Below are 21,739 nucleotides of genomic sequence, written 5' to 3'. Positions count from 1 at the left end.
AGCAACAGGCAGCCCCAGGCGATGCGGAGCAGCAGGCAGCTCCAGGTGATGCGGAGCAGCAGGCAGCCCCAGGCGATGCGGAGCAACAGGCAGCCCCAGGCGATGCGGAGCAACAGGCAGCCCCAGGCGATGCGGAGCAGAAGGCAGCCCCAGGCGATACAGAGCAACAGGCAGCCCCAGGCGATGCGGAGCAACAGGTAGCCCCAGGCGATCCAGGCGTGGCATCCCTGAGCGGTGCGAGGCAGACATCCCCAGGCGGTGTGAGGCAGGCATCCCCGGGCAGTGCGATGCAGGCATCCTTGGGCAGTGCGAGGCTGGCATCCCCCGGCGATGGCAAGGCTGGCATCGCCGGGTGATGGCGAACTGGCATCCCCAGACGATGCATGACAGGGCGGCAGCGGTCCCTCAGGAGGCGACGGCGGCAGCGGACCCTCGGGAGGCGATTGCAGGAGGGGAGTCAGGACCAGCGGTGGTGCTGGGGTTGGCCCTCTTGCTCGGCTCAGCAACCTATGCAAGGGAGGCTGCGGACCGCCAGCCTCCTCTCCCGGTTCGTCCTGTCTTGAAGGGAGAGGCAGCTCCTGCTCCTCTCCCCCGGGTGGTGGTGGAAGCAGAGGCAGATCCTGCTGCTCTGCTCCTGGCGAAGGCGGCAGGAGCTCCTCCCCTTCTGGCTGCAGCGGTGGAACTAGCAGGCATGCGCTCTCTGCTGATGGCGACGATGGAGATGGAACCAGCAAGTATTCTCCCTCTGCTGGTGGAGGTGGGAGCGACACACAGTCCTCCAATGGAGGTGGAGGTGGAACCAGCTGGAACTCTCCCTCTGCTGGCAGAGATGTGGTCTGTTCGACCTTCCCCCTCTTGGGCTGTGGACGCACCGACTCTCCCCTCTTGGGCTGTGGACGTAACGACTCCCCCCTCTTGGGCTGTGGACGCACTGACTCCCCCCTCTTGGGCTGTGGACGCACTGACTCCCCCCTCTTGGGCTGTGGACGCACCGACTCCCCCCTCTTGGGTTGTGGACGTTCGGGCTCCTCCCACTCAGACGTAGGACGTTCAGGCTCCTCCCACTCGGGCGTAGGACGTTCAGGCTCCTCCCACTCAGGCGCAGGACATTCGGGCTCCTCCCACTTAGGCACAGGACGTTCAGGCTCCTCCCACTCAGGCGCAGGACATTCGGGCTCCTCCCACTTAGGCGCAGGACGTTCGGGCTCCTCCCACTCAGGCGCAGGACGTTCGGGCTCCTCCCACTTGACTCCTCTTCTGCAGCTGTAATCCCATTCTTCGGGGAGGGGGCAATTAACTGGGAAATGCCCCCGCTCCCAACAGATGCAGCAACAAGAGGATGTAATTTACTGTTGTAACCTAGAACAACATTCACACACCCACAGGAGTAGGTAGGCAGACCGCATCAAAGAGAGAGCAAGAAAGAAAAAATAACCCATCATCACTGATCTAATAAGTAACAAAAGCAAAGCAGACAATTGTCAAACATAAGCAGATTTCATCAACTTTTAAGATACCACCCTTTAGTCACCAAACCAGTCCTTTAAGGGAAACACACGGAAAACACAGCCATATTAATTGTGTTTTGTCCCAACCAGTCTTTGTATTATCTATCGGAATCTTCTTTTTAGTTGAAGAAAAACAATCAATCCACAGTTCCTCATTTAACCACCCACATTCAAGATAGTATCACACCAAATAGGCACAGTCAGTTCAGCCCAACACAACTAAAAATAAATAGAACAGTGTTCTAGCAAGCCTGGTGTTGTGTAATATTCTGCATCCCCTGACTGATTGCAGCATGCAAAGTTTCATTTTTAGTTGTGATCTGACTCGTGCGCCTGATTGTTTTGAGTAGGAGGATTGCCCGTTCATGAGCCGTCACCCAACAGTACACGCTTGTGTGAGTTAGAGTAATTTGCTCATGGCAATCTTTTTTACATTAAAAAAATTATTTGCATTGGTTTAAATAGTTTAAATCTTGTATGTTTTGTCATGTGAAAATAAAGCTACAAAGTGAATTTAACTGAAATATATTTTAAACTGAAGAATTTTTGTTGTATTTTTATAAAGGGTAATGTGCAGCAATCAGTCAGGGGATGCTGAATATTACACAACACCGGTCATAGTTTCTACAGTCCATCATCCAGCAGTTGGCTTCTCACAGTCTGCAACACAGCCCAGTCTCAACTCCATCCCGGTAAAGTAATCCACAGTTATCTCCAAAAGATCGGCAGCTATCCAATTTATTTATCCTTTTAAAAATGTTTAGTTAATTGAATTTAAACAAGGCATCTATACTAAATGGGAAAACAAACAAAAAAAGAAACAAGCGCTGCCTCTGATGGGTGCACCCATTAGTTCAAATTTGCTCTCGCCGCCTCTGCACAGACGTTTTCTCTTGCTTATTATTATTATTATTTGTTTATTTAGCCTTTATCCAAGGCAACTTACAGAGACTAGGGTGTGTGAACTATGCATCAGTCCCGTAAGCTTTCTAGAAAAAGAAGCAAAAGTAAATTCAACAGGTGATATGGTATCATCCGTCCAGTGAATACTGTTTAGTGCAAGACTAAAGGTAGGGGGAACTGAACAAACCCCTTTGTTAATATGAAAGGGATAATGCAGTGTTATTTTCTCGGGGCTTCCAGAGTTAGGGAAGGTAACGAGCCGCGGGTTTTACCGTACCTTTTATTTGTAGTTTGGTTTTTCCAGTGTTTTGCATCAGCTGGCAGAGTCACTTACAATTACGTCTCACCCGAAAGACGGAGCACAAGGGTCACACAATGAGTCAGTGGCTGAGGTGGGATTTGAACCGGGGCCCTCCTGGTTACAAGCCCTTTTCTTCAACCACTGGACCACACAGCCTCCTGGTCAGTGTGTTGTGTGCACAGAAGTGTGGAATCTTTTACACATTGCAGTTGTTTTTCAGTTTGTCAAGTAAGGGGGGCGTGGGGTTATTTATTCTTCCCCAAGGGAGGCCCACTGTCTGAGAGTTTAAGAATCCCTGCTGTAGACCAGCGGTTCTCAAACTGGGGGGGCACCGACCGTATCCTGGGGGGGTGTTAGAAGGTTCAGGGTTTTCTTTTATTTTATTGTCGATACGTTGTATACGACTGTTAATGCAGCAGCGTGCAGGTATCGCAGTCCAGAAACAAAATGACTTGCACTGTATAAAACTGAGCTGCTTTTGCCAGTGCTTGCTAGTCTATTAACCAGTTTGAAATGATTTCGAAGCAAATAAAAGCATTTTCGTTTCGGTTTTATTGTTAAAGATTTCACACGTGGCAATACTGCCCTACAATTACTGCATGGTAGCACTGTGATCGTTCCACTGTGTTATGTTGTGAACCATAGTTTTAAAACTGAGAGACAGCAAATACTTATCAATAAAAAGCTTACTGGTTCTTAAAATGAAGGGCCATATAAGAACGATAAATACTGTAACTGATTAGAAGGCCTTCTTTGTTGTTCTCCAAGTTGCTGCAGTGACATTGTAGATGCTGTAACGAGTTACTGTAAATGAGATACTGTTTTAGCAGACATTTAATAAAGTAAACATTTATTGAAATGTTTTTGGAATTAAAAGTATAAATGCAAAACTGTGACTTTTTTTGTGAACGTGCTGTGAAAAGAATCCCCCCAACGTATAAATCCGCCGAATTTAATACCAACCAAAATTTCCCGTTATATGTTATATATTAACTTAAAACAAACCTTTGTGCTGACACCTCCAGGCATGTCAGAGTTTGCAGGTGGCGCTGTGCATCTGGCTGGTGCCTTTTAAGCTTGCATATTTTTGGATGAAGTCTGCTGCCATCTGGTAATGTATGTTGTTTATCAGCTTACTATGTAGTAAGCGTTGGTCACTGTCGGTAAACTGTAATTTGCTGTGTTAAGTTTGCTCTTATTACGATGGATCGGTGGCTGGTTCGTGCAACAAAGAAAAAAACAGCAGCGCCACACAGAGAAGCCACAGGCATGTTGGATTTTGAACCGCTGCTCTAGACAATGATCTCCAGTCCAGAGTGATTTAAAACACTTCAAAATAGTGAAACAACTTTATATTGAATATTGATTTGCATAACTATGAATTTTATGTCATGTAGACTGAATTTCCTCTAAACTGTTTTATACAGCATACCATGACAGTAATCAGTTTGTGTCCATGTGTCTCTAACAGTGCTGATAAAAGGGGATTTGTGTGTCTGTACTCAGTCCTATAGTCCCTGTGTCTGTAACAGTGATAGAAGCGGCTCTGTGTTCGTACTCACCTCCAGTGTGGTTAAAGTGCTGGATTGCATTTCTTAGACTCCGTTTTATGATGTCATGATCACTGAGAATATACCAAGTTTGTCTGTCCCAGAACTCGTGACCCATAGTATTATTCAACCAGTCTTGTTGGAGGACAGGTTTTTCCATGGTGCTGTCATAGTATGATAATTGCACATCATCCACCATATCCACATGAACATACTCTGGAAGCTCAGACCCTTCTGAGGTTGCCACTCCAAAACACCGCAGTGAATGAGTTCCTGGAAGAGAAATACAATCAGTTACTGTGATAAAGAAAGAAAGAATCGATGCTGTAAATCTCCCTCCTGACCAGAAAGGGCACTGTGTAAGGTTGGAGGTACACTACCAGCCATGGAGCCAGCCCCACCTATTGAGCACTACCCTCACCTCACGACACCAGCACTCATCACCACACCGTGGAATTGGAGAGCACACTTACGTGCACAGGAGTGGGGATTGTAAATTGCTGCTGCTGTTATTGTTTTTGTTTTGGCCTGCAAGCCAGCCTGGTCCCCCCCCCCCCCCCCCCGATACCATCGCTGGTAGAGGGGCGGTAGTTTTCTGTTTCATTTAATAAAACACAGATGTTTTGGGAGTACAATAGTCTGAACATTCACTCTGTTTATCACACCACTCACACTAGTTCACAGTTGGTGATCAGAAGTTGGATTTAAAGATAGACCCCACTGTAATTATGGCGATGCATGAAAAGAAAAGAAGATGCAGCCATAATACAGTCATATTTAACGTCACTTCTGTTAATGTGATGCTCTGCTTATTATCATCAAATTGAAATGTCCCGGCCCGACGAATATACTGCATGCCGTGACTTTGATGCTTTTTTTTTTTTAAATGAATTAATGATCAATGCAGCGATAAAATAACTGCAGCTTTTATGCATGCTTTCCTGTTTAAACATGTTTAAATTGTTTATATCGATAAGGCAGTTGCATTGATATATTAACAGAAGGAGCAGTGACATCAGGAAGGGATGGTAACGATGATGGAGAGGATGCACACCATGTTCCTGGAGACCAGTCAGAGGAGGGAACCAGCGGCAGAACCAGCAGTGCCCCTACCCAAGCTGCGGGTAGTAAAGATGATGCTGGAGGATGATCCCGAGGCCTACCTGGTGATGTTTGAAAGGCAGGCAATGGCAGCCCAGTGGCCTCAGGGATGGTGGGCTACCCAATTTGGCCCCAATTTGATCGGGGAGGCCCAAGCATCCTACCAAGCCTTGAGGTCATTCTCTAGCGGCTCGACATCATGGAGGAGACGCACTGTCGCCGGTTCCGGGAATACCAGCGACCCTCAGGAATGCTACCCCGCGTGGTGGCACAACAGCTTGTGGATCATGTGACCCGGTGGCTCTGCCCGGCACCAACAATGCAGAAAAAGTGGCAGAGATGGTTGCCATTAAGCAATTTGTTAATGTGCTGGGGGCAGACACTCAGAGCTGGGTCACCCGACATCGTCCCACCACGCTGGATGCAGCAGTCCGACTGTGCGATGGATATAAGGACAGGCTGTTTCCCACCCCACAGTCGCTACCCCCGCTCCTTCCCCCAACCAACCCAGACGGTCGGGCCCCCCACTGCAATCCACCCCTCCCCCCACGGATCGACACCTCATCGGTTCCCCTTGGGCAACCTTCCTCCACATCAATGGAGATCCAGTTCGACCCCCAGCGGGGCGAGAGCAGTTTGGCGCGGCCTCCCACTATGTGTCATAAGCAATAGGTAAATCCCGGGGTAATGATTGGGAGGGGCCTTGCATTGTTGATGTATGGGTTGTTAATTTGAGCACACACGCATTAGTTGACTCAGGATGTGAGCAGACTTTAATTGAGCAATCTCTGTTGACGGGGGTACCTTGGTGGTCATGCAGGGATGTGGTCATTTCCTGTATTCATGTGGATAACAAGGATTACCCCCTCACAAAATTTGACTGTTGGATGTCATACCCGCTGTGTAATTGAGGCAGTGGCTGCAAAGATGCCATATCCAGAAATTTTAGGTTTTGAAACAGTGATTAGTAAAACGGTAAAGCCAGTCTCCGGTAAGTCTATGGGAGCAGCAGGGGAAGCTATTTGGAAAAGTTTCTGCTACATGCTGATTTGTTCCATTCCCAATTTTGCCATAAAAAGACAAAAGGAGAGCAAAGGGTTGAAAAATGGATAGGAATGTCGATGAAACAAGGCTGGGGGTTTGTTGGGGGAAACTTCAAAGTCTATCAGGTTACTGAGGCCCCCAGTTCTGAAGCCACCTAAGCTCTGCTTGATATCTCGAAATTCTGACTCTAGATATACGCACATTTTGGTAGTGGTGGACTACACGACCAGATATCCAGAGACAGTGCCACTGAGAGCCACTAGCGCCACCCAAATTGCTCGAGAGTTAGTGCAGATTATAGCGAGAGTAGCGATTCCAAAATAAATCCTCACTGATCACGGAACAAACTTTGTCACAATGTTTAAAAGAATTGTATAAATTGTTGCAAATTCGGTCCATTCAGACCTCCGTTTATCATCCGCAGACATACGGTTTGGTGGAATGTTTTAATCAGACTTTGAAACAGAAACATTGGGCGAAGCTCCTCCCCTACCTAATATTTGCAGTGAGAAAGGTGCCTCAGAGCTCGACCGGGTTCTCTCCCTTTGAGCTGCTGTATGGAAGGCAACCCTGAGGTATGCTCAATCTTGAGAAAGAAGGGTAGGAGGAGCAAACAAAAACTTCCAAAAACAGTCTACGTTTTAAATAAACATTGTTTTAATTATTTGAATTACAAACAATTTAGACAGTGTACTTAATAACAAATTATTATTATTATTATTATTATTATTATTATTATTATTATTATTATTATTATTATTATTTATTCATTTGCTGTAGTCGTATTTGTAACAAGGCTCATTTGAAATAATTAAATTTGTTAACTGCAATTGTATACAGTCAGTTTTTGCTCCAGGACTTACAGAATGAGGGTCAATGTGGCCCCCTCTCAACATTTTAGGGGGACATTTTCTTTAGTGAGGGGGTCAATATGTTTCATTCAGAACCAACCACCATTTCTTATTTTTGTTTGCTTTAAATATGCCAACAGAGTTTACTGACCTTTTGTTTCTGAAGAACAAAAAATAAAACTGTAAAGCTGTAGATACAACCAAGGTGTCTTGTGGCAATGTGCCCCGCCCCTGTGTGCATGTGTGTGTTATATGTTGTATATTGCGTGTGGTGTGTAAATGTTGGTGTATAGAGATTGGTACACGGGATATAAACAAGTCTGTGTTTCATGTGTATTTAAAATTGTATAATTATATTTAGGCACGGGATTGCACATCACTGCACGTGCATTTAAAGTAAGTAATATGCGCGCACAAGGTTGCATGTGATCAATTCACGTGCTGGGATTCAAGTGAATAATTAATTAGTAATTGAATCCCAGCACAACAGTATATATAGAGACACGTAGCACTCACTCGGGGTTGGGTGTTCGGTGAGTGGAGAACAAGTGTGGAGAAGGAGGTAAAAAGAATAATAATAAGAAAAGAAGTGTCTCGCTCACCGTGTTTCGTTTGTCTGTTTACTGTTTAGTACGTTTTGTTTGTCTATTTTATTTTGGCGTAGAGTGCCGTGTCCTGTTTTGTGTTCAAACCTTTTATTTTCTGTCTGTTAGTTATTAAATGCTGAGCGCGATCACGCGCTCAGCTTCACCAAAACCCCAAGTCTCTGTCGTTTTATTTCCTGGATCTGGTCTGACGCCACCCACTCTGGCCGTCTTTGTGACAGTCTCTACAATACTCACTGTCACTTTTGGGGAAAATATTGGGAAATGTGTCACAGTGACGCTGGTGTACCACTGAGTAGAGGATTGTACCAAATCACATTAGAACAGGGATTTTCAATCTTTGTAAGCTGCGTAACCCTTTTCAAAAAATGTCGTCCCCTGCGTACCCCCATCTGAGATGGGCATAATAAAATGAAAACAGAAAGAAAGTCTGTACAATAACATGATACAACAAAAGAACGCACAAGCCTTGGAGTGTGTGATGGACACAATTATAAAAGTTACAGTATTATAACGGAAAAATATATATTTACTTTTGGATAAAAATAGTCCCTCAAACAGGTTTCTAGTTGTTGGAAATATCAACATCATTTTATTGTAATTAATTATCAATTAAAACACTATGTAACACAATTTTTGTTCCTGGGTAGTAATTGTTATTTCCTAATTGCTTATGCCTCAAAAGTATAGAAAATGGCTATTATTCCCCCACAGACTTTGCTTTTGTGACCAGGACAGTGCTATTTTGAAATTTACCTATTTCCAATGAGAAAACGGACGAATTTGTGTCTTTTCGTTCACATAAAGTCAGAAAAAACAACATATGAATCCAAATTAACATGTATTTATACTAAAGTAATACAAAAATGACTACAAAAGATTTAGAAGTGAGTAGTTTTTCGAGATTTATGATTATACTGTAAATCACTTTCACGAATCAGCCCCGAAATGTAGTCTCCCATCATGTTCTCGTTATACTGTCCTTGGTAGCGGCGTTCAAAGTCCAGTATATCCTGGTGGAAGCGCTCGCCTTGCTCCTCCGAGTACGCTCCCATGTTCTCCTTGAATTTATCAAGATGAGCATCAAGGATATGGACTTTGAGGGACATCCTACAGCCCACTGTGCCATAGTTCTTCACCAGAGTCTCAACCAGCTCCACATAGTTTTCGGCCTTGTGATTGCCCAGGAAGCCCGAACCACTGCGACAAAGCTGTTCCAAGCCGCTTTCTCCTTACTAGTGAGCTTTTTGGGGACTTCATTGCACTCCAGGATCTTCTTTATCTGTGGTCCGATGAAGACACCGGCTTTGACCTTTGCCTCAGACAGCTTAGGGAAGAAGTCTTGAAGGTACTTGAAGGCTGCCGACTCCTTATCTAGAGCTCTGACAAATTGTTTCATAAGGCCCAATTTGATGTGCAGTGGTGGCATCAGCACCTTCCGGGGGTCCACCAGTGGCTCCCACTTGACGTTGTTCCTCCACACAGAGAACTCAGTCCGCTGTGGCCAGTCCCGCCTGTGGTAGTGCGCCTTGATGTCCCTGCTGTCCCAAAGGCAAAGATAGCAGGGAAACTTGGTCAAACCGCCTTGGAGACCCATCAGGAATGCCACCATTTTGAAGTCTCCTATGACCTCCCAGCCGTACTCATCATACTTCAAGGCATCCAGCAAGGTCTTGATGCTGTTGTAATCCTCTTTGAGGTGCACCGAGTGAGCCAGGGGAAGAGACGGGTACTTGTTACCGTTATGGAGCAGCACGGCTTTGAGGCTCCTGGATGAGCTGTCAATGAAGAGGCGCCACTCATTCTGGTTACAGGCGATTCCAATTGCCTCGAACAGACTGGTCACATTGTGGCAGAAGCAGAGCCCATCTTGATGGGTGAAGAAGCTGGAAAAAGGTTGGTGACACTTCCTCTGATCTGCGACTTGCACACTTTCATCCAACAAGTTCCACTGCTTGAGCCTAGACGTCAAAAGCTTGGCATTGGCCTTGGTGAGACCAAGATCTCTAATCAAGTCGTTGAGGTCTTTTCGGTTGGGGTAGTATGGGTTTCTCTCCTCAGCTCCACCTCTGAAATTGTCATCTGGATCTACAACGTCTTCCTCGCTGTCTGACTTGCTGCTCTCTTCTAAAGACGGCTGCTCTTTCTCCGGAGGAGTGGGTACGGGGAGCTAATGGCAGTGTGGCACCGGGCGATGGATGAAGGAAGGTCCGGATACGTGATAGCAGGTGAATTCTTGCCAGTCCGACGTTTGAAAGGGTCCACCATGCAGAAGTAGCAGTTGCTTGAGTGGTCAGTGGGTTCCCGCCAAATTCTTGGGATAGCGAACTTCATGGCTCTCTTTTCCCCTCTGTACCATCCTACAAAAAGACATTTATTTCACCCATGACTAATGTGTAAGAGATTCTCGCAACATTTTTCATATATGATATATTTTTTCAATAACATTGAAAATTGTAAAACATTTTAAAATTAAAAACTTTTACAATTTTAAAAATTGTAACAAATTTTATAACATAAAATTCCGAGCAACAATTGTCCATCTTACCTTCCAGAGTTTTTTTGCAGTGCTCGCAGGTGAAATGAGGTGCCCAGGGTTTGTCTTGATCCCCGACAGGCATGCCGAAATATGCCTTGTAGGCCTCACACATCTTAGCAGATGCTTCCACGGAGTACTTTTTCGCTCGTCTTGATAAATTGGCCGCAGACAGCAAAATGCGTCTGCCGGATGCTTGCAGCCTCTTGATGCCATCTCAGAAAAATGCAGATATTTATCCACTTAGGCAGCTGGAACTAAACTGAACTGGTGGGCTTAAGGCCCCTGTATTTATACTACTATTTATATTACTGGAAAGTTCTAGAAAGTTCTAGAAGTTACTCCAAGTTTATTCAGCACTGAATCTATCTGGAATGTTCTGGAAAATAGGTAAATTTCAAAATATCACTGTCCTGGTCACAAAAGCAAAGTTTGTGGGGAATAATAGCCATTTTCTATACTTTTGAGGCATAAGCAATTAGGAAATAACACTTACTACCCAGGAACCAAAAAAAAAAAAAAAACATTTGTTACACGGTGAAATCAACGAAGCCTCAGTGCTAGCCTCAATCACTCAGAAATGACATACCAAATAGCAATCATGTATTTTTATTGATAATAAAATTACAGAAAATAAGGCGAAAAGTTCACTATCCACGCATCTCTACAGCTGACCTCACTACGAAAACATATTATTGGCATTTTTAAATTCTTGTGACTAAAACGTACAGTACGCGTACCTAGTATCAGTGTGATGGATGTCCCTTTTTGTTACCACACAGATCACTGATGATAGCAGGGAAATTGGAGAGAGCTTCAATCGCAATACTTTTTTTTTTTTTAAACCAACAAATGGGGTCACAAATGGAGATTAGATAAAGGAGCATTCAGAACAGAAAATAGGAGGCACTTTTTTACACAGAGAATTGTGAGGGTCTGGAACCAACTCCCCAGTAATGTTGTTGAAGCTGACACCCTGGGATCCTTCAAGAAGCTGCTGGATGAGATTCTGGGATCAATAAGCTACTAAAAACCAAATGAGCAAGATGGGCTGAATGGCCTCCTCTCGTTTGTAAACTTTCTTATGTTCTTATGTTCTTATACGTTAATGGTTTGTCGGACATTCACTCCAATTGTTGGCCACGGTAGGACAGTAATATAGAACGGCATCAGATCCGTTTCAGTAACCCTGGAACAGCAAATTCACTTTATCGGTTGCAACAAAGTAGCAGACCTGCCATCAGCCCACCCCCAAAAAAACCATACGCAAAGTTCTTGTTTAGTTTGCTGGTTTATTGTAGCCCGTTACTGCAATACATAGGAATCTATGGATAAGATCCTTACACTTGAATTTGATCAATGTACCGACAAGCAGCAACAATTAACAAAGAACTACAGTACATGCATAGTAAATTAAACTACCTTGCTTAATAACAAACAAACTGATGTGCTCACAGAAGCATCTAGTAATTTAAAGCACCTTCCAGATATTTGCACTCGGCTCTATGCAACACGCCCCTTTGAATCCAGCTGCTTATTTTTCTAATTATGGACCTTCCTCAAATTACTATCAAGTTGCTCCATGCTTGCAGCTTCCCTTTCACTTGTTGTGCAGCTTCACCCACTTCACTGCTTCTTCCAGTTTCACTCTTGTTCAGGACCTCAGCTGACTATTTTCTTTCAATACTTTTGCATTTGGCTGTTTTAGTCAGTTCATCTATGTTAGGGTAGCCGAAGGTTGACGATCCCAGACCAGAAAGTTGACAGAGACAACACAGGCAGGTACTCAGGTGAAAAGCGCACTGCATCACCGTTTTTATTAGACAAAAATAAAATAAATATTAAAAAAAAAACACTGCTCACTGAGCAAAATAAAAGTTTGAACACAAAACACAGAACACAAAACACCAAACAAATACTGAGCTGGTCTGCCCAGCACGAGTAGCAATTTCCTTCTTTCTTTCTTTCTTTCTTTCTTTCTTTCTTTCTTTCTTTCTTTCTTCCGTACCTCTGACCATCTCTGAATTAACACTAAATTAATCAATTTCGGAGATGGTCATATTCTACACGGGGTTTTAGTTTGCATGGCACACAGTCAATAATCACAGACTGCCGACCATGCATTCGCACGAGCTGTCTGTCAGAGACGAGCTGCTAACACTGCCTCTGCCAGACCACATTCAAACCAAACAATAACAAAGAGGCGTGTTTTTTTTTTTTAACTCAAAGACAAAATACATTTCTCTTTTTGAATCATAATACATAGATTTCTTAAACACAAAATACATTTAAGCCATACGTTCTAAAATAAACAAACAATGCATTTCTCTTTTAAATAACACGTTGCATTAACCCGTGCTTAAACAAACACATGTATTTACATGCAGGCCCCCTGTAATTACGTACAGGGCTTTTCTTCCTCGCCACAAGCATCATTATTTTTTATCAGGTCTAAATCAGGTCTACAAACAGTAACTAACAACAGTGCAACAGGCTCATCAGAAGTAATGCCTTCTTAACATTCACCCAAAACTAGTTTTACTACCAGTGTTAAATGTTTTTTTTTCTTTTTCTTAAAGCAAGCAAGTGCCGTGAGGAAGTCCCAGTATTTGTGCTGTATATGTATTTGAAGAAACTAAATATTTCTAGTGTAAAAACTGACCTGCGGCAGCTGCATGAACCCAGCAGAGAATCCAGAGTACAGTCTTTCGGATCATCTCAGGAAAGCAATATATTTCAATCCAATACTCGGTTATAAACAATGACAGTTTTTGTATAATGAATATTTGCAACGGAAACCTTCTACCTTTTGTCAACCAGGAACTGAATATACTGCTCAGAAACTCTCTCAGTGTAGAATTTCATGATTGGCTACACAAAAGTGATTCTGGTAATATGATGCCAGCGTAGGGAGGGGGGGTCTGGGTCAAATAGTTTTCAGGTTTGTGACTCTGAAGTGAAACATATTTTTGCCAGCAGACAATCAGGTTCCCCAACAGTGGGTTTTTCTATACTATATGTAACGCCTGTTGTAAAATGATAACCAGGAAGTGTAGATTTATCAAACCAGAATGACAACATGGATTGTACATTGCAAAAATAAAAATAGTAATTTATTTGCTTGCAGTACTGTGATATTAAATGGCATAAACACGCTGACGAATTAAATGTTAACGACTGTTTCGTTATTACTGACTATGAATACATAAAATATAATAATAATAATAATAATTTTGGATTCTTTGAATTCAGTGCTTAACATGTACATATTAAGTGTGTTTTATAATTCAAAATTATCATTATCCACATTCCTCTAGACACTAAGAAAGCACATCCCCAAGAGCATCCAACTATCATGCAACTGACTAAGGATTAAGTGAGGCAATTAAACTCGTTTCACCTCAAATGAACAAAACAGGAGGTCCCACTAATGCATCCTCCAAGATTAAGGGCTTTTACAAATTTATGCCCCAAAGAGATGTTTAATATCACATTTAATTTGTTTTTCCGGTATGTCATTTTTACAAAGTAAATGGTATTTTTCAGTATTTGAAGCATGTGTTTTAATTGTTGATCATTTGATTGGTTGCTTCTTGATTGTGAAGTATTTGGTGTTGTAAATGGGTGAGTGGCCAAATTCAAGGTATTAACAATGTTAGCTGCGTGGGTTTCTATCTTTTTGAGCATCAGTATGGAGGAATGCAACATGTATTTTTTCAGTGGTACTGAAGCTGGAATATACGGTAATGGTTTGTCGGACATTCACTCCAATAGTTGGCCACGGTAGGACAGTAATATAGAACGGCATCAGATCCGTTTCAGTAACCCTGGAACAGCAAATTCACTTTATCGGTTGCAACAAAGTAGCAGGTGAATAACTCATTTTAAATGAAAACATGTTTTTTAGAAAAAGTATGAATGAAATGTTAAAATGAAATGAACCAAAAATACAGAGCGTGCCATTTACAGTAGTAGTTGTAATATTGTTTTGTGTTGATGAACGCCCGTTTTGCTCATTTAGATTTCACTTTGTTCACACTTACAGAGAGAGAGAGAGAGAGAGAGAGAGAGAGAGAGAGAGAGAGAGAGAGAGAGAGAGAGAGAGAGAGAGAGAGAGAGAGAGAGAGAGAGAGAGAGAGAGAGAGAGAGAGAGAGAGAGAGAGAGAGAGAGAGAGAGAGAGAGAGAGAGAGAGAGAGAGAGATTTATTTAAAGCTAAGATTCCAGGAACAGTGACAGCAACTGCCCAGCCTGACCTGGGATCGTATTGCTTGTGTTCGTGATTATTTTTGTTTAAACCTTTATTTTGCTATGTGAGCAGTGTTTTGTGTTTAAATATTTATTTTATTTTTGTTGTTTGAAAATAAACTGCGCACGCCACGCCTTTCGGAACTGCAGTACTGCCTTTGTGTGTTTTTCTGTTCCTGCACTCTGGCCTGACGTCACCACTTAGCCACTCTGTCACACCATATTTAAAGTTATCGCATTAAACATGACTAACCAACTGTATGTACAATTTGACCTTTTGGGAAGCCAAACTACACAGTAGATGTGATTTTGGAGTCTGAATCAGACACCAATAACACTAATTCAGATGGCACTGTGTGATAAATATTTCTACACTTTAACCTGATTCTTGTTGTTTCATGTTGAATCTTGGCCTCTCATAAATAGCATTGTGCTGCCCCTCACAATGCTGTTCAAAGGCTTGTTTTGACTGGCTCGCACTTCTTGTCTTCATCACTTAGAGATAGGACACACACAATGTCATTGGCTTCACCCCCCCTTGTGTACAGTTCACCTGGTACTCGTCAGACTTTTCATTAAAGTCTGATGCAAGATGAAAGTGTTCAGACCGTCTGATCCACTTCGGCCAATCACCAGTAAAGGAGAAGTCAAACTTTTATAAAGGTGAAATCTGTATTACTGTTGATGCTATTATATTTTAATTTGTTGGGGGGGGGGGGGGGGGTTGTGGCTATTTTATTATTTTTATTTATTACTAGCTGAAGTACCTGGCGTTGTATTTCAATATTTCACGCATGACAAATTGGGGAACAGTAGCCTTATGGTTTCCTATAAGTTACTGATCTTGGGTGTCGCACAATGCACTCGGACACTTTTCCCTTTTTATAACTTTTTGTTCTTTTTATTTATTTTTTGTTGTTTGTGTGTTTCTTTAATTTGAGATACACGGCTAATGTAGTGATCCAGCAATGGGGTTACTAAATAAAGTACCCTGGGGGTCAAAACATAGCCCTCGACCTTCCCCGGGATGAAAGAGGAGGCCATGCAAAGTTTGGTTGCACTGGCTCCTGCAGGGTCCGAATGCATAAAGCAACAGACAGACAAACATTCTTCTTTATATATTAAGATTTTTAGATTTACAGTTTTTTTTTTTTTTTTTTTACTAGTTTACATTGTTTGTTGACTTTTCTGGCAGGCAGCCAGCTTTGTTTGTCCTTCACATAGCACTGGGGCTTGGCAGTCAGTCAACTCTAAGGAAGTGGTTCAGCAACGCAGGTGCAGGCACTCTCTCTAGTATACACAGAGAATGCAGAAGCACTAGACTTGCACACGTTCAAACTGTTCCATTTACTTTAAAAAAAAAAAAACATTTCCAAACTGTGTTTTCTCTCAGTAGGACTCACTGGGCAGTCTGTATTTCTTGGAAAGTGGAATTTGCTAAGCTTTTTACTTCTGACACAGAGACAGACACCAGGTTGCAACACACTGAGGTAACTTTTATTAAACTGCTCAACATGGCTGTTTAATTCACTTTATCGGATGCAACAAAGTAGCAGGTGAATAACTCATTTTAAATGAAAACATGTTTTTTAGAAAAAGTATGAATGAAAAGTTAAAATGAAATGAACCACAAATACAGAGCGTGCCGAATTTTAATTATAAATTTCATTTCAGTAGTTCGGGACAAACACCAATCACAAAATGTTTTAGTACAAATATTTATTGTGGAGAATGCGGAGTATGCGATTTTACAGAGAAGTATGTTGTATATACACATTCATTTGGAACCAAACCTAGCTTGGTTTGAGGGCTCGCTGCCTGGCCGACTGGACGAGGCTGAGACCCCCATTGATAAAACATAAAAACTGTTATTAAGAAAGGTGGAGATGGGGAGGTGGTGGGTTACGATGAAATCAAAACACAACTGAGAGGTAAGTAAAGAGAGTATTTATAGTGCTAACAGTCTTAATTAGCTCATGTGTAAATTGAATGATTCAATTTGGTGACAAGGAGACTGGTGTCTGACCCTCCTCCCGAACTTTAATTATATATTTCATTAGTTGTAATATTGTTTTGTGTTGATAAACGCCAGATTTGCTAATTTAGGTTTCACTTTGTTCACACTTACAGAGCAGGAGAGAGAGAGGGGTCGCATGGTGGTTTGTGCGTGCAGGGATTGCATGGTGGTGTGTGCGTGCAGGGGTTGCATGGTGGTTTGTGCATGCAGGGGTCGCATGGTGGTGTGTGCATGTAGGGGTTGCATGGTGGTGTGTGCGTGCAGGGGTCGCATGGTGGTGTGTGCATGTAGGGGTTGCATGGTAGTGTGTGCGTGCAGGGGTCGCATGGTGGTGTGTGTGTGCAGGGTTTGCATGGTGGTGTGTGCGTGCAGGGGTCGCATGGTGGTGTGTGCGTGCAGGGGTCGCATGGTGGTGTGTGCGTGCAGGGGTCGCATGGTGGTTTGTGCATGCAGGGGTTGTGTGTATATGTATATGGAGGGGAATTGGAGTGCAGGTTTGGCGCAAAAGAGGGGGCGGGAGGCGAGGGCATATAAGGGGGTGCAGGGAAAAGACATGGAAGGGTAGGGTAAAAGAAAAACTACTACAATCATTTATTTTCACTTTCTACTCCCAGTCCCCTTTCCCTCACTTTATGATTTAATTTTGTCAAAATAAACAGCCTTCATCTACTTACGGTTGCAGTCTCATTTTTGTCCCAAAAAGAACCCGAAACGCTACAATATATTGATGGACGTTACATAAGCAAATGAGATGTTCTTTTTTTGGAATACCATGTTCCTTCTCAAAAATGTGTTTTAATATTAGGTTTTAATAAATGAAAACGACTGCTTTAATTAATTTTCATGTATCTATTTCAGTGCAATGTAGTTTCTTCATTGTAATAAAGAAATAAGTTTTTGTTTTTACATTTCTATTTTATTTCTGTTTCTTCATAAAAAATAGTGTTTTCTGGGGATAGTAAAAAATACATTAACTTTGATTCATGTACTAAGGGTAACTCACGATCCAGTTTATGGTAAATTGTGCATGCATGCCTTAGAAACTCGGCTGTCAGCGGAGTCCCAGAAACTGGGCTGAATTCAAAAATGCAAAGCGGCCCAGAATTTGGGACATTATCAGAGCGGCCCGGAATTTATGACGTTATCTGAAAAGCAAAGCAGCCTATTTGGGACGTAGTCACGTAAATGAAAACAGGGGCAGTCTATATGTAAAACTGTGATTACATTAGAGATAAACTAATGTATCCTGTAACAAAACCATAATAGTGTGGAAGATAAATTTAAAAATGCCTGCAAGCTTCCCCACTTGTGTGATGACATGTTCCTGTGACAGACATGGACCAATCAAAACGCGAGACTGTTGCGGTTCCATCCCAAAAACCGGGCCTGTGTCATACCTTGAGAAATCTCTTTAGTTTTCGAACAACCTAAAACGGTTTAATATTGATAGTACTATTATTAACTATGATCATTATACAGTTGTGCCTTTTAATGGCTTTTTCTTAGACCGATATAACCATTTATTTATTTATATATTTTTTATGAGTCTAATACTACTGTAATTATTACTGCTGCTATTCAGTTTGAATTTTTGTTTTGTTTTGTGCAGTGGTACTGTTTAAAAAAAGAAAGAAAGAAAAACTGGTCAGCACTAACTGGTGCTGAACAAGGCTAGCGTGTAGACAACTCCTCCCCCCTCTACCCTTCACTCGCTTCAAAATGTAAAACCCAATCTTTAAAGGCATATGTTTTGTTTTTTTTCAAAAAAACATTAAAATGACAAATATAGAAATAAATAATAAAAACATAGGTTTACAATATACCTGCATCCACCACAGAGAGCTATTAGCCATTTTGAAAGTGAACACTCTGAATCCAGCTCTGAAGCTGGAGCGGCCAGCGTGTGCTCTGAGCACTCCAAAATTCATCTCCTCTGAGTTTACAAACGACACCACAGAGCACTCCGGGAGTTTACGAACGGTCAGAGTGCTCTCTGACACTCTGAGATTGAGTTTACGAACGCACCCTAAGCATAAAGAAAAGTGTGTCAGTATTCATATGCATATCTATACACAGACAGAGATTCCTTAAACTGTGATATAGCAGAGCGTTTAATCGTTCATAACAATGTACCAAAATGCACATCCCTGGAGTTTATTAGCCTCTGTGATATCGTTTAGTATCTGATGGACGGGACGCATACATTTTGGGCATGTACCGTCAGAGTGAAGTTGTCAGCACACAGGTTCTAGAGGGACATCATGCCACGAACAAAAGAAATTCCTGTAGACCTCTGGAAAAAAGTTATTGATGCCTATCAGTCTGGAAAGGGTTACAAAGCCATTTCTAAGGCTCTGGGGCTCCACTGAACCACAGTCAGAGCCATATTGTCCAAATGGAGAACGTTTGGGACAGTAGTGAATCTTCCCATGAGTGGCCGTCCTGCCAAAATCTCTCCAAGAGCAAGGCGTAAAATCGTCCAGGAAGTCACAAAGAACCCTAGAACAACATCCAGGGATCTGCAGGCCTCTCTCACCTCGGCTAAGGTCAGTGTTCATGACTCCACCATCAGAAAGACACTGGGCAAAAATGGGATTCATGGCAGAGTAGCAAGGCGGAAACCATTGCTCACTAAGAAGAACATGAATGCTTGTCTCAAGTTTGCCAAAAAGCACCTGAATGATCCTCAAGAGTTCTGGAACAATATTCTATGGACAGATGAGTCAAAAGTGGAACTTTTTGGCCGACATGGGCCCCGTTATGTCTGGTGAAAACCAAACATTGCATTCCATGGTAAGAACCTCATACCAACGGTCAAGCATGGTGGTGGTAGTGTCATGGTTTGGGGATGCTTTGCTGCATATGGACCTGGACGTCTTGCCATCATTGAAGGAACCATGAATTTTGCTCTGTATCAGAGAATTCTACAGGAGAATGTCAGGCCATCCGTCCGTGAGATGAAGCTGAAGCACAGCTGGGTCATGCAGCAAGACAATGATCCAAAACACACAAGCAAGTCTACATCAGAATGGTTGAAGAACAAGAAATTTAAAGTTTTGGAATGGCCTTGTCAAAGTCCAGACCTAAACCCCATTGAGATGTTGTGGCAGGACCTGAAACGAGCAGTTCATGCTCGAAAACCCACAAATGTCACGAAAACCCACAAATAAAGCAGTTCTGCATGGAGGAATGGGACAAAATTCCTCCATGGCGCTATGAGAGAGTAATCAATAACTACAGGAAGTGTACCTAGAAGAATTGATTCTGTTTTGAAGGCAAAGGGTGATCACACCAAATATTGATTTGATGTAGATTTTTCTTCTGTTCACTCACTTTGCATTTTGTTAATTGATAAATATAAACTATTAACATGTCTATTTTTGAAAGCATTCTTACTTTACAGCATTTTTTCACACCTGCCTAAAACTTTTGCACAGTACTGTATATATATACTATATATATATACTGTATATGCTGCATAAATTATCTATTAATTTCTGCAAACTCATCTTACATGAAACTAATTTAGAAATAGAAACTCAGCTCTGTCTGAAAGTGTCTTTCATGCTAATATTTAGTATGACCACTCTTAACATCAATAACGTTAGCAAGCAATAGGAAAACTGTAAAGTTACCTTGCAGTTTACTGCGGCAAACTTTTATAAGGGCATTTACAGTGTGGAAAGCAGATGCATCTTTAAAAACATGGCAAACTGTGGTAGATGTGCAGCATATCCAGAGGGAATACTGCAGAATTGATATAAGGATCTAGAAATGCCCTTACCTGAAAATTCAAATGCAGTCAACTAGTCTTTCACTCCAACCGAATGACAATCGATGACTAAAGCTGTGCTGTCTTTATATACCCTCCCAGCTCTGCACAGTAGCAGAGGGGGGCTTGTGAGTGTTTACAGCAGGCTTTAGCAGGTTGACAGGTAAGCTATGTGTGGTTAAAAGGCTTCCTGTAGGCTTCAGTAGAAAAGAAGCAAAGATACTCTTTATACAGACTCAGAAGAACAGGGGTCTAGCTTGTGTTACTTTGGGGGCGGGACATTTGTTATCTCTGTCTAAATAAAAATACATGTATATAACACCTCAAGATGTGTCATTTACTGTGCTTTACACACAAAAACATTTATTCATACAGAAATCATTTTTGCAAACTCATCTGACATGAGTCTGACAGTGTCTTTAATGCGCATATTTAGTCTGGTCTCCTTTGGCATCAATAACAGCTTGACATCTTTTTGGCATTGTGTCTGTGCACTTTCTCAAAATCTCTGGTGTAATTTGATGTTAGACCACTTGCTGCTTTGAATTAGGCATCTTAAACAACCTCTAAAGTTTCTCCTGCATTTTCCCATTTGTGGCTCTGTGTTCCTTTTTTCTTCCTATTTGAAATTAATTGCATGTGTGGCATATTAAAGTCATCAATATAATTAGACAGTTAATGCCTCTGACAGTTTTTCAGGATTTTTCAGTTCCTGTGGTTGGATTTTATGATCTTTTATAAGGGCTACCTTATACCTCGCTGTGCTTTACAAACCTTACATATGCTTTCCCTGTATATATATATATATATATATATACAGACGTGCTCAAATTTGTTGGTACCCCTCCATAAAAAACGAAGAATGCACAATTTTCTCTGAAATAACTTGAAACTGACAAAAGTAATTGGCATCCACCATTGTTTATTCCATATTTAATAGAAATCAGACTTTGCTTTTGATTTTTTATTCAACATAATATTGTAAATAAGAAAACAAATGAAAATGGCATGGACAAAAATGATGGGACCGCTAGCCTAATATTTTGTTGCACAACCTTTAGAGGCAATCACTGCAATCAAATGTTTTCTGTAGCTCTCAATGAGACTTCTGCACCTGTTAACAGGTAGTTTGGCCCACTCTTCCTGAGCAAACTGCTCCAGCTGTCTCAGGTTTGATGGGTGCCTTCTCCAGACTGCAAGTTTCAGCTCTTTCCATAGATGTTCGATAAGATTCAGATCAGGACTCATAGAAGGCCACTTCAGAATAGTCCAATGTTTTGTTCTTATCCATTCTTGGGTGCTTTT

General features: G+C 42.1%; 1 protein-coding gene across 2 annotated transcripts in view; it reads right to left on the bottom strand.

Annotated features, from left to right (window-relative positions):
• Positions 1-13,252, bottom strand: part of LOC117402105 (major histocompatibility complex class I-related gene protein-like) — a 40,808-nt gene extending 27,556 nt beyond the window's left edge. Inside the window, exons 1-2 of one of the 2 annotated variants that reach the window (XM_059006836.1) lie at positions 13,062-13,252; positions 4,275-4,535 (exon numbers count right to left, since the gene is read on the bottom strand). In XM_059006836.1, the coding sequence (XP_058862819.1) occupies positions 4,275-4,535; positions 13,062-13,116 (316 nt within the window). In that variant the 5' untranslated portion in view covers positions 13,117-13,252. The remainder of the gene's footprint in view (positions 1-4,274; positions 4,536-13,061) is intronic. The other variant, XM_059006835.1, reaches the window with a different exon arrangement.
• Positions 13,253-21,739: the final 8,487 nt, after the last annotated feature.

This window comes from Acipenser ruthenus, chromosome 34 (genome assembly GCF_902713425.1).
Source record: "Acipenser ruthenus chromosome 34, fAciRut3.2 maternal haplotype, whole genome shotgun sequence".
NCBI lineage: Eukaryota > Metazoa > Chordata > Actinopteri > Acipenseriformes > Acipenseridae > Acipenser > Acipenser ruthenus.
This window is presented reverse-complemented; position numbering and strand designations above follow the sequence as displayed.